At 44.1% G+C, this 13417-nt stretch overlaps 1 protein-coding gene across 2 annotated transcripts; it reads left to right on the top strand.

The window, feature by feature from the left end:
- Nucleotides 1-856: 856 nt before the first annotated feature.
- On the top strand, nucleotides 857-9133 carry pcdh18a (protocadherin 18a). 2 transcript variants are annotated; one of them, XM_023422133.2, is made up of 4 exons: nucleotides 857-3844; nucleotides 4593-4648; nucleotides 5262-5434; nucleotides 7440-9133. In XM_023422133.2, exons 1-4 carry the CDS (start codon nucleotides 1355-1357, stop codon nucleotides 8282-8284), a joined length of 3564 nt encoding a protein of 1187 aa, XP_023277901.1. In that variant the 5' UTR covers nucleotides 857-1354; the 3' UTR covers nucleotides 8285-9133. The 2 variants fall into 2 exon arrangements, with proteins under 2 accessions (XP_023277901.1, XP_023277900.1); XM_023422132.2 differs by having other exon boundaries at nucleotides 4560-4648.
- The last annotated feature ends 4284 nt before the right edge of the window (nucleotides 9134-13417 follow it).

The raw sequence follows: 13417 nt of genomic DNA, 5'->3' as shown, positions 1-13417 counted from the left end.
GGGGCTAAAAATGCATGCTAGAAACTGGTGCGTTTCGGATGCTGCGTTATCAAAACCCCATCCTGCGGGGAGTTTGAAGTGATGTTGAACAGATTTGTGCACGGGGACAGAGCTGCTCCTCGGCGTGACCGACTCTTTAAAGGCATTCATTAGAGTCCGGCTCCCTTTCAGCGCGATTCGCCACACAGCTTACCCGGCTTATACTCTCACCCATAGACAGCCACAGATGAGGCGCATGTGAAAAAAAAAAAAATATATATATATATATATATATTTATGCATATATTTATATGTACCCTATATATTGCACTCAAAACATCTACAACAAAGTGCCTGTGCTCGGAGAAAGAGGGGGAGAAGCGGGTAGTCAGCTGCCACTTGAAAGAACACAAATACAGTAAGCTCATTGCATGTATATGCGCTAATGCCAAGGCATCCAGTGCGTCAGTCGTGTAGTTGGAGTGAGTAGTGACAGCCGTTTGTGCCAGGGTTGGGTTATATGTTATATGTTGTATAGCTATCAAAAGTGCGCCTACCATGGCTTTATAGGTGGTGACTGTATCTTTGTCTTGTCTAATCAGAATTTAGACTCTGACTGTTTTCTGCGTCTCCATGCTGTCTGGAGGGAACAGAACCGAAGCGAGAAAGTTGTAAACATTCCCGTGTTTTTACAGCGTCAGGGTAAGCTCTCTGAATGGATGTTTTCTTCTCCAGTGTATTTTCTCCCTTGTCCATTGTAGCGGTTTGGTCGTTAATCTGAAAAAGTGGGGAAAGTGAACCCAACAGGGCGGGGTTTTTTTTTTTTACCCCCCACTTTCTTTTTTTCCACCCCTCTTGCGCCTCCTTCTCCTCTCCTCTGTGGAGTTTGAGTGGCCACCAGCCAGCTTTTGATTTAAGAAGCCTTTGCCTTTCCCGGGATGTGAAAGGGGGGGCCGTGGCTGATGTACAACTAGTTGGTTTGAGGCGGGTTATTTTGGGCAAGTCTGTGTGCAGAGGCACCTCAAACGGAGAGAGGGAGCGTGAGAGAGCGCACGGCGCACAGACCAGACGCAGGGAGGAGAGGGAGAAAGGCGCACAGATTTCAGTGGCACTCAGCTGGTTCTCCTGCACACTAGAGCATGTCTGTATGATAAGGGAGGAAAGATAGAAGCACGTTTGGATGCTTTTATGGAAATTAGTGCAACTTGAGATAGCCTGTCTTGAATATTCGAGTGTTTTTTTCCCTAATCGCTCCGCGGAGAAAGCAATGCAGCTGCTGATTGAAGGTGGACAGCATTTACTTTAAGTTAAAACTGGATTTTCCTTGCTCTACATTTTGGAGCTAATTTTAATCTGTTTTTTGGCTTCCACAAAGATGCAACCAAGAAAGATGAAGGGACTCTGTCTGGCAAGAATGTGGAAAGTTGTGGTTGTTTTGGCGCTGGCAGCACAACACGTCACCGGTAAGACACTAAAATATCAGATTTATGAGGAGCAGAAGGTTGGCACGGTTATCGCCCGTTTAAAGGAAGATGTCGCGGATGTTCTGGCTAAACTTCCGAGCTCAGTGTCGCTCCGCTTCAGAGCTATGCAAAGAGGGAGCTCGTCTTTCCTTACGGTGCGAGAGCAGGACGGAGAAATCAGCATCAGGACCAAAATTGACCGTGAGAAACTCTGCGAAAAGAATCTCAACTGCTCCATTCAATTTGACGTGCTGACCCTGCCCACCGAGCACCTGCAGCTGTTTCACGTCGAGGTGGAAGTGCTGGACATCAACGACAACGCACCCCAGTTCGCCCGTGCTGTCATCCCCATTGAGATCTCCGAGAGCGCGGCCGTGGGAGCGCGCATTCCCCTGGACAGCGCCACAGACCCCGACGTCGGGGAGAACTCCCTGTACACTTACGCGTTAGAGCCCAACAACTTCTTTAAGATTGACATCCAGTCCAGGACTGACGGGGCTAAATATGCTGAGCTGGTGGTGCTCAGGGAGCTGGACCGGGAGGTGCGCTCCAATTACGAACTTCAATACACGGCCTCTGACAGGGGCGTTCCCCCGAGAACGGGTTCGACCCTCCTCAGAATCAGTGTGGCTGATTCAAACGACAACAGCCCAATTTTTGACAAGTCGTCATATGTCATAAATCTTCCAGAAAACGCACCTGTTGGCACTCTGCTCATTGACTTAAACGCCACTGACGCGGATGAGGGCACTAACGCCAAAATAGTCTACTCCTTCAGTAGTCACGTGTCCCCCAAAATAATGGAGACCTTCAAAATTAACCCCGACAGCGGTCACCTGACCCTCATCAGGCGTGTGGACTATGAGACCATGAACTCCTACGATATTGATGTGCAAGCGCAGGACATGGGTCCGAACTCAATGCCCGCTCACTGCAAGATCCTGGTCAAAGTGGTAGATGTGAACGACAACAAACCAGACATCAGCATCAATCTCATGTCCTCTCAGGGGAACGGGGATGCAGCTTACATATCTGAGGCTTCTGCTCTGGACACGTTTGTAGCTCTGGTGAGGGTGGAGGACTTGGACGCGGGGTTGAATGGGGAGGTAGAGTGTAAACTTCATGGTCAAGGCTATTTCAAACTGCAGAAGACTTATGAGAACAATTACATGATTCTGACCAACGTTTCTCTGGACAGAGAGAAGAGGTCAGAGTTCAGTCTGACAGTGGTGGCAGAGGACCGGGGGACTCCCAGTCTCTCCACTGTCAAACATTTCACTGTGCATGTCACTGATGAAAATGACAACCCACCACGTTTTGAGAAGGGGCGATATGAGATCTTTAAATCAGAGAACAATGCCCCTGGAGCGTATCTGACCTCCATCATGGCCACAGACCCTGACCTGGATGCCAATGGACAAGTGAGCTACTCCATCTTGGAGAACTCTGTTCACGGGAGCTCCATCTCCACCTACGTCACCATCGACCCCTCCAATGGCGCCATCTATGCACTGCGCGCGTTTGATCGTGAGGATGTAAGTCGTATCTCCTTTGTTGTCCAAGCCAAAGATGCAGGAAAACCACCTCTGCTGAGTAATGCTACAGTTGTGCTCAACATCTTGGATGAGAATGACAACCCTCCAGTCATCGTGGTGCCCCAGCTCTGGAACTTCACCGCTGATGTGCCTGCATCAAAGTTCACAGAGGCTGGGCACTTGGTAACAGTGGTCAGGGCGACCGATCATGACACAGGGGTCAATGCTGAGCTCATCTGCTCCATCGTCAGCGGCAACGAGGAGGGTTTCTTCCTCATTGACCCAAGAACGTGTGAAATCCACGCCAACGCCAGCCTGGAGAACTTCCCCCAGGAGAGCGCCGAGCTGACAGTCGTGGTCCGAGATCAGGGAAGCGAGAGCCTCAGTGCTAAGGCGGTTCTGAAAATCACCCTCTATGAGAACATGGAGAACCACGTCCAGGTGATGGACCAGGGGGAGTCTTCACTCGACGCATCCCTGATTATCATCATCTCCCTGGGGGCCATCTGTGCCGTGCTCCTGGTCATCATGGTGGTGTTTGCTGCTCGCTGCAACCGTGAGAAGAAGGACACCAGGAACTCCTACAACTGCCGGGTGGCTGAGTCGACCCACCAGCACCACCCCAAGAAGCCCTCGCGCCAAATCCACAAAGGTGATATCACCCTGGTTCCCACTGTGAACGGGACCCTGCCAATCAGAGCTCACCACCGCTCACCTTCAGCCACGCCCCCAATGGACCGAGCCCAGATGGGGAGCAGACAGAACCACCACAGCCGCCAATCCCTGAACAGCCTAGTGACCATCTCGTCCAATCACATTCCAGAGAGCTTCGCCCTGGAACTGGCGCACGCAACTCCACCAGTGGAGGTGAGCACATACACACCCTGACACACACACTCACACTCGCACACACACACACACACACACACACACACACACTAACTCACTCAGAAGCAAATTACTCTCAGAAATTTCAAATGTACTCCCTCAGCCCCTATCCAAATTTTCTCTCTCTCTCTCTCTCTCTCTCTCCTCTCTCAGTCTCTCTCTCTCACTCTCACACACAGAAATAAACACACTCACACACACTCACTCACACTCACACACACACCAGCCCTCTCATCCTCACACAGCTGTCTCCGTTTGAGCAAATTAACTCATCTCCATGTGTGACAGTGACTTAATCAACATTGCCCTGTAGTTCAAACTGACTCTCATTAAAACTGTTGATGATTATAGATGTGTCTTTGTCTTTACCTTGTTTACACCCTGTCACCATCACCTCCGTCATAACCACAACTCACCCCTCAGTCATATGTCTCCATATTCATCTAGACTCACCCCCATCTACCTTTTTTTTTTTCTGTTATAACGTCATCCATTTTGTCTCATCCATTTTCAGCAGCCTCTCCATCAGACATTTTGTGTTTACTCATCCATTATTTTGTCTTCTGTGTTGTCTCTCTCTCCTTTTTTTTACCCCCCTCCTCAATTTCCCATCTGTTATTCACCCCCCCTCCCCTTTTTTTTCTGTTTCTTTTTGTTTGTTTTATTTTGTTTGTTTTGTTATTTTTGGATGTAGCAAGTCTCACAGCTTCTGTCCATGCTCCATCAGGGCCAGTACCAGCCCAGACCCAGTTTCCGTGGCAACAAATACTCCCGCAGCTACAGGTAATTTACCCCTATCCCTCAGTCCTCCCCCTTCCTCCCCTAACAGATTATCTTTTGTTTACTTTTTAAACCACTTGTGTTTCATTGTGTATTACATTTCCCAACAACCTGTTGTGAAGTTTTGCCTGTCAGCTGCTCAGTTACATGGAGATCATGGTTTGATGGCGTGTAAATGTATTTTTTTTCATAAGTTGTTATCATACCAATGTCATTCAGTTCAAAAGTATGCAACTCATTTGTCTGAATGTCACAACTATTTTCTTGGTAGGCTGCTTCTCTTCTTAAAGAATTGGGCTCAGGTTTTGAAGTGTGCATCCATCACGACTTTCATCATAATACTCCCCTCTATATAATCTGCAGATGATAGATTTATTGATACCCATAGAGGCTGTTGTGATAGATTTATTGATGGGATCTATCCACAATGTAGGATTTATGTGCAGAGTCTTAGAGATTTTGACAGATTCCAGAAGCATCCTTAAGTTTTATGTGATGGATTTATTTCTCATTAGTCTTTCCTACAAGAAGAGATTAATTCTGTCAGCGTGCATAACAGAATACATTCAGCTTTGTATTTTGTGTTGGTAATCTTTTTGTGAATGCTTCCCCGCAGGTATGCATTACAAGACATGGACAAGTTCAGCCTGAAGGACAGTGGCCGTGGGGACAGCGAGGCGGGGGACAGTGACTGTGACATGGGGAGGGAATCCCCCGTGGACAGATTGCTGCTGGGGGAGGGCTTTTCTGACCTGATACACCTCGAAATGCACCATCGACTCCACCCAGGTGAGCTTTGAGAAACCAGCTTATTTTTTACCCTCTCCCTCTCCTCCTTCGCGGCTACACACCAAAACAACTTTTTTGTTTCTTTTTTTTTTTTTTTGCACTTTTCTCACCATAACTTGCCAAATTGGCTCCACTCAGCTGAGTCACATACCTTGCACCTTCTACAGTGATACCTCACACTCAACTATCATCTCACCTTCGCGGCGCAATCACACCTAAGCTGAATCTTATCTCGCAAAGGTTTTGGTTACACTTTTGGATGAATTTTGTCGAGGTTTGATCCACCCTAAGTCACATGAAATGACTGAAAAACTTGAAAGACTCTGTTTCGAAAATGAGACATTTTCTTTCTCAGACCAAATTTGACATGAACTAGTATTGACCCGAGCTCTCCTCCAGACCACACCCAAGCCCTCTAATGTACCTCCTGCCTGACAAATTTCAGCACCACGGACAGCATCAGGCCTAAGCCCATTATTTGTCTGTACACCTGCCTATACAGCCACTCCATTCACCCTGTTGCCAACACAATCCCCATTGTACTCAGCCCCATTCTTCCACACAGCCCTCATTTCCACGCTCGTTATCACACCGAGAGAGGTTACAGTGTGTCTGGCTGTTTGTGTTACTATATGTGTGTGTCTGTGTGTGTGTCTGTGTCTGTGTGTGTGTGCGTTATCTGCCCCTCAGATAGAGTCGTGTCTGTAAAATCCTCCCTGGAGCGGAGATGAGTTGCCTGTCACTCATCGGTATGCGTCTCAGGGAGCTGTTTTTATTCCTCCCTTCTTTTTCTTTTCTTTTTCTCCCCCCCCACCCCCGGTGAGTGACAGTGGTACGCTTTCATGTCTGAACTGAGGAGAATTCATAGTAATTGCTTTTAGAATGATGTTATTCTCTCTCTCTCTCTCTCTCTCTCACTGATTGTCCCTCCCTCGCTCTACCCCACATGCCCAAGAGCTCCTCAGCATTGCTCTCTCTCTCTTCTGTACTTGTTAATGTATTCTCTATCTTTATTGAGACGGGTAAAGGGAGGGGTGGTGGACATGGATGGTCTTTCTTTATCTCTCTTTTTTTTCTCCCTTTGAGAAAGACTTGGAGGTGTTGCAGCCCTCCTCTTTTCCCTTCCCTTCCACTATCTTTTATTCTAATATGAAAAAAAGGGGAGGGGAAGGAGATAATGGGCCGAGAGGGAGGATTATCCCTGTTTCTCTCCAATAGATTTAATTTGTTTAGATTTTTCTATTTAGATGGGCAAATGTGGCTATTCATGCTAGATATGATAAAAGAACTAAACAAGCAAATCCCTGCCTCAGCCACACAATTGGGTGTGTACATTCTCGGCAGAGCAGCCAAATATTACATTAACATCTGCCTGTGATGCCATTCGAGTGGGATCTGGCAGTTATTTATTTATTTATTTATTTATCTAGTTCCTGTGATTGTTTTCATACCTGGCACTGCCCGGATAGTCGAGCTGTAGGCTGTAAATACCAACAATCTGCTCCTCCAGGCAGGAATATGAAGACATCAGGAGGAAAAAAAAAAACGAGGGAAACCACCACCAGGCAGAGCTGTGATTTTGAAATTAATGAAAGGCTGAAGCGCTGCAATATAAAATATTCAATACGTATGGTACACAAAGCATTCTAATAGTATAAGGCAAGGTGTCTCAGACTCAACAGCTCTTGTTTCCATGCAAAAGAAAAAGAATCAGAACCATGACCTCCTGCTGAACTGTGTATCTCGTCAAGTATAGCGATACCATACCACAGTCTCAAGGTTTAAGACATGTTTTATTAAAGCGTATTGACATTTTTTGTACATAACATTTTTCAAACCCTACTTGTGTCTAAATATTTTTTGATCACTTGAGATGTATCACTTGCTTTGTTTTGCAGTTATTCGTTGTTTTTGTTTACTCAGTAAATGTCATAAAAACTTTCCTGTAGTTGGATCTCTTCTTGACTCTCTCTCCCTTGTTTTGTTTTTTTTTTTTTTGCTTTAGCTATGAGACTGTGCACGGACGAATGTCGCGTCCTGGGACACTCTGACCAGTGCTGGATGCCCCCCCTCTCATCGCCCGCTTCCTCCTCTGACTACCGCAACAACATGTACATCCCCGGAGAGGAGTCCTCTCAGCAGCCACAGATCGACGATGACCAGTCCTCAGTTGACTCGGAGCGCCGCAAAAGCTTCTCCACTTTTGGCAAGGAGTCTGGGAACGAAGAAGCCGGAGCTGGGGGAGTCATCGCTGGAGGAGGAAGTGATGCATGTGCAGCTGGAGGAGGGGCTGGCTCCCTCCTCACAGAGATGAACTCCGTGTTCCAGCGGCTCCTCCCCCCTAATATGGACTCATACACAGAGTGCACTGAAACAAGCCCCCCCTCGTCCTCATCAACCACTGAGAGAGGAAGCGGACGTGGTGGCAACATTGCTAGTAACCATAGTAACAACGCTGTTCCTCAGGACAATCGTAGAGGGTTGTTGCCCGGTGGGAAAGGTCCTGCTTATCCCCCAGGTGTGGCTGCGTGGGCAGCTAATACCCACTATCTAAACCCTGGAACTGGATCTGTGGGGACCAACCATGTTTCCTCCTCCTCTTCTTCTTCTCCTTCATCTTCCACCTCCACTTCCACCTCCACCTCCACCAACGGACAGCCGCCGCACCTCAAATGGCTGCCAGCCATGGAAGAAATCCCAGAGAACTACGAGGAAGATGACTTTGATGGCGTCTTCCATCAGGGTCACCAAGGTGGAAAGCGCAGCGAAAGCCGCCACGAGGCAGGCATGGACGCTAGCGAGCTGGTGCATGAGATCAACAAACTGCTGCAGGACGTCAGGCAGAACTAGAGAGGAACAAATAGAGAAGGCATAGCATGGTTTCACTGTGTGATGGGAGCAACATTTCAACACATTCTGGCAAATGCGTGTTCTTTGTGCCAACTTGTATAAACTATATGATGACTGTTTCTTGTTCACTGTAATGCTTGTCTTGTTTAATTTACCAAATATCCTCTTTGCTGCCTAAGCGCTGAGAGACTCAGAGAAAATAAAATATGGCACTGAAGTTGTGATGGAGGTGACGTGAAGGCATGAAAGCGATCGCTCCGAGAACAGATTGCTCAGTTGTCATTACAGTCTCTCCGAAAGTTGCTTGAATGAGTGATTTCAAACAGAAATCCACCAACAAAGACTGTACCCTTACTTCGTTTGTAATGTTTACAGCGGCGTGAACAGACTCCACCGAGAGAAACCAACAGTTGTGTGATCTAATTTCTGCTTTTACAGTGTACAATATTGTACAGCGTCTGTGGAAAAAGGCAAACTCACTTGAATATTGTGCTATGTCTCCTGTTTTGTTATTATGGAATGTAACTGTACAATTTGACCTTTGTATTTTAAAAATACACTCTTTTCTACTTCTATATATTTATATGTGTCCATGTATGTTTGTACAGAAAAAGAAAAGAAATGTCTATTTTTTATATTTGTCACTGCATGTCTTAATATCACTCAATGTGTCTCTTTTCCTCTGCTCTGTTTATTTTATAAAACAACTGTATTTAATTTTGTTATTGAATGTGTGTGTGCGTATTAAAAATAATCACATTCCAATGCAGTTCCATGTTGGAATTCGGTTTTGTATGGTAACATTGTGACCAGTGGATGATAAATAAAGTGGAGGGATTCATAACAGGGTTATGTCTGAACAGTATCAGTAATTTCATGCTTTACTTTATTCAAATTGTCTGTTCTTGCTTAATTTCTTTTGTTTTCCTCTTTAAGTGCTTCCATTTGCCCCCCCTGTCTTTTACCACCCCCTAATGTCCAACATCAGAACTGCAGCACAGCCAAACTGCTGTGTGCTCTCCATACAAACCCTCACCGATCCTCATTATACCACAATTCACATGCATGATTTTTCTACTAAACACACCATTAGCTATGAATTTATTCCCAAATGATCTCTTTAGATTAAAATACATTTAGGTGTTAATTTAATTACCGAGTAGGGATTCTCTATCTCACCGTTTATCTCATCCATGACAGCATCACACTTATGGTAAATAAATGAACAGCATCTGATAATGGCTGCACATGATAAGAAGTCAATGTATCCTGTACAACGCAGCCATAAGGATTCATAATACAATTAAATACAAAATGGGAGATGAGCCCCTCCCCTATCTTCCCTTCACTCACTCTGCTAGTGATCATCGCTGCTGATTGGCTGATACAGTCACGAGCAAGAGCACACACGTGCTACGTACATAAAAGACAGAGCTTTGAGTTGCGTTTAAAGGAGGGACAATTCAACAACTAAGGCTAAACGAAGCAATTAACCTCATGAGATGGAGCTTTCCTTCAAAACAAGGCTACACACACTTATGAGAACACATACAGTAAACTGGCAGATGCATGTAGGCAACACATGAACACAAACACACTTACTCTCACACGCACAAACACTTGATAATGAGCTCATTTGTCTTCATCATTAAGGAGGCCAAGCCTCAATAAACAACAAGCACTGCCTGCCTGTGAGTGAAAGAATGCTAAATGCCAAATTAGCTTAGCCTCCTGTAAACCAAACTAGCTTAAAATTAACTGTAGCAGAGCAGTCTCGGCTAATAAACTCCTTATGGATACTTATGAAGATGATTTTAATACTGTCAAGGAATAGTTTGACATTTACCAACATCATATCTGCATGGTAAATATAAAGCTATAGCCTTAGCTTAGCATAAAGTATGTAAAGGCCTCTGTTAAAGGCAGAAAAAATCCACCTACCAGCAGCTCTAAAGCTCTCAAGTTAACACATTATATCTCATCTGCCAGACTAGCTGTTTCTGCCTTTTTTCTTTTTTTTATTCAACTCCATTTGTTTTATTAGCTGTTTCTTCCCGTATCCAGTCTCAGTGCTGAAGCTAAGCTAGCTGGTTGTGAGCTTTAGTTTCATATTGACTAGCATATACTCGACTAACTTTCAACAAGAAAGTGAATAAGCTCAAATTGTTGAACTATCACTTTAAGCTTTTGCTATATGTAACAGGAGAAATATGTCTTTCATAAAGTCTGTGGGATGTAATTGACCAAACGTGTGTCATTTCAAAATTAGATTGGCAATTCATAATGGATGATCCATCAAGAAATTTCTTTAGCATAGGCTAATGGTGTGTGTAATAGGGAGAAAAAAAAACGCAGTTGGTGAAAGATCCGGTAGTGCTCATTTAGTACCACTCACATAATTAATTTTACATAAATACAACATTGGCACTGATATGATGTTGAAATATGAACTCCAGCTTATTATTGTCTTATTAAATCCACCATTAAATTGTTTGTCATTCTCACTTGACTTGAACATATTTTCATTCTGAAACCTGCCATTTTGAACACAACACTCAGCCACCCGCCCACCCCCGTACCTCCACATCTCACTCTCATCTCCTGGCTATTTCTGTCTGTCCATCTGTCTGTTTGAGACACACATGCGCACACGCACACACATACCCATAAATATTCTCCTTCACACACAAACAAGCACAGACACACATCCTAATCCCAGCAGCATTCTCTGCTCATATCATAGCCCCATGTTCCCACAGACATTAGAAATTGGAAGCCTCTTCTCTGCTTCATCATATCTCGCTGTGTCCTCATATTATCACCACTGTCACACAAGTATTAACTCGCACATCTTTTACTCTTACTTATTTATTTTGCTTAAGACAAACTATACATATCTTAGCAAACTCCAAACTTCATCCTCATCTCCTTTACTTCCAGAATGTGTTTATTGATTGTTATTATGACAGGAAATTAAGACAGTGAAGGCTTCTGTTGTGCTTGATTATTGCGTCTGCTGGCACTAAGTCAGCTCTGACTTGAAGTCAAAAACACAACAGTGAATCTTCAGTGTAAACGTACACACACACACACACACACACACACACACACACACACACACACACACACACACCACTAGTGTCAGGGAAAGAGGATCTTGGCCAGCCTGTGATATAAACAGAACTCAGGTTTTCTGTATATCACAACAAGTCACTGCGATAAGACTACCATGAAGGTATGCTTTGTATGTCTCATTGTTTAAGGAATTCCATACAAATATGTGCTAGTCAAGTGGTGCAGTTATCTAACACACCCACCAACTGAATTGCAGGGCTTTCTTGTCTAACATCCAATTTGAAGGGAGATGCAGCCTGCAAGATTCAACCTGGGCAAAAAAGTCCATTTTAATTTGGTTAATTGTGGCTGCTAGACCTCAACAGCAAGTTTTTTTTTTTTCTTCAGATGAGATATGGAGAAAGACAAGGGACAAATATGAATGTTTTTGTTTAAGCATTGTGTTGAATGATGAAGATGATGATAGTTTAGCAAACTCAGAGACAAAACCTTTTTCTGTCAAAAAAAGATAAGGTATGCCCACAACAATAGACACTTGACTCAACTGTTCAAGTCAAGTGACATATATTCTCAAGCTATATTGACAGTAAACTCAAGAGAAAGAAAGACGTCTCTATCATTTGGACTTAAATGACAGATGCATTAATGGTTGATGCATCACTAGTTTTTCTTTGTTTTCCTGTCAAATTTATGTCCATCTATCATTTTGATGTCATGAGTCCCTCTGACGTAGCCCCCCTCCACTGCAAATTCTGTCCAGACACCAACAACAAGAAAAGATTTGTAATTTTGTAATTTGTAAATCTTTTAATTTTTTATTTATTTTTGTCACTCAAGTCAGTGGCCTGTGCTTTTCTGGCATAAAGCAAAGCAACATATTCTTGTGACCCCTCCTCACAGGTTATAATCTACTGAAGGTTGTGAGCATGAGTCATGAAGAGCTCAACCAAACAGCTTTTTTTTTTTCCTCTCAGAAATTTGAAGGATTTGAGAAGCCTAAAGAGTCAGAGAATATTAAAAAAAAAAAAAAAAAAATTTATAGTCAGTCTAAAAATTGAATTTCTTTCTACATGTGCAGCTCTGTACACCTTATATCAAGTTATTAGTAGAGTGTAAGATTTCGTAAAAATTTAAAGTGTATGAAAACTACATATAATAGTGTTGTTGTTGTTGATGAGAACATATTTTTGTCACACAAGGCAACACATTCAACCATTTTTACAATGCACATAAAAGATTATTGTTCAGGTACAATTTAATAAGGAATAAATTATGTGACTTTCCATTGTGAATGTTGTGAATGTTATAAAGCCACCAGAAAAGAATCTGTCCAGCAGATGGCACTGTGGGACCTATCTTCCAACAATAAGGGACACACAACAACACTCAGACCACAAGGTACTGCCACACTATCAACAAGCCCTGCTGAGGAGCTGTAGAGAGAGAGAAAATGTGCTAAGGCAGAGTCATTTTGTCATTCTAATTGCATGTCGGTTTATGCATCTACAGGTTTTTGTCCCCTCATTTTTATGCATCCAGGGCTTGTGAGATGGGGGGGGGGGGGTTCACTTGCATCGTGGCAATAATATTATGTGTGTGTGAATGACTGCTTGTTTATGTGCCTGTGTGAAGCTTGTGGGCGTGTTAGCGAGAGTCTTTGCATGTGTGTGTGTATGTGGGGGTGGTTGGGTGTGTTTCCTGTACTCTCACCGTCTAATAGATATCCCCATCCAGCTTGCCATTTAGAATTGGAGAGCAGCCAGTTGTAGATTGTTCTCCCTCACCATCTCTCTCTCTCTCTCTCTCTCTCTCTCTCTCTCTCTCTTTGGACAATTGGATTAGTGCAGAGTGATAGAAACTAAAAACAGAATCTCACTGTTGCAGCCAGCAGCTTGGCCTTATGCCACCTCATATAGACAGACATGAATGCATGCACCTGAATGCCACGTTCACACGAATGCCACATGCACACACACACACACACACACACACACACACACACCAGGCCACTGCTGTCATTTTACCCTGAGGCTAAGCTAGCTAGTTTGATATCCAGAT

Source organism: Seriola lalandi, unplaced genomic scaffold (genome assembly GCF_002814215.2).
Source record: "Seriola lalandi dorsalis isolate HSWRI2012SDOR001 ecotype SW California unplaced genomic scaffold, Sedor1 jcf7180002054678, whole genome shotgun sequence".
NCBI lineage: Eukaryota > Metazoa > Chordata > Actinopteri > Carangiformes > Carangidae > Seriola > Seriola lalandi.
This window is presented reverse-complemented; position numbering and strand designations above follow the sequence as displayed.

Coding starts and splice junctions, on each gene's coding strand:
- pcdh18a (XM_023422132.2), top strand. CDS start 1,355: ATGCAACCAAGAAAGATGAAGGGACTCTGTCTGGCAAGAATGTGGAAA. Junction 3,845..4,559: donor ACGCAACTCCACCAGTGGAG/GTGAGCACATAC, acceptor TTTTGGATGTAG/CAAGTCTCACAGCTTCTGTC. Junction 5,435..7,439: donor GCACCATCGACTCCACCCAG/GTGAGCTTTGAG, acceptor TTTTTGCTTTAG/CTATGAGACTGTGCACGGAC.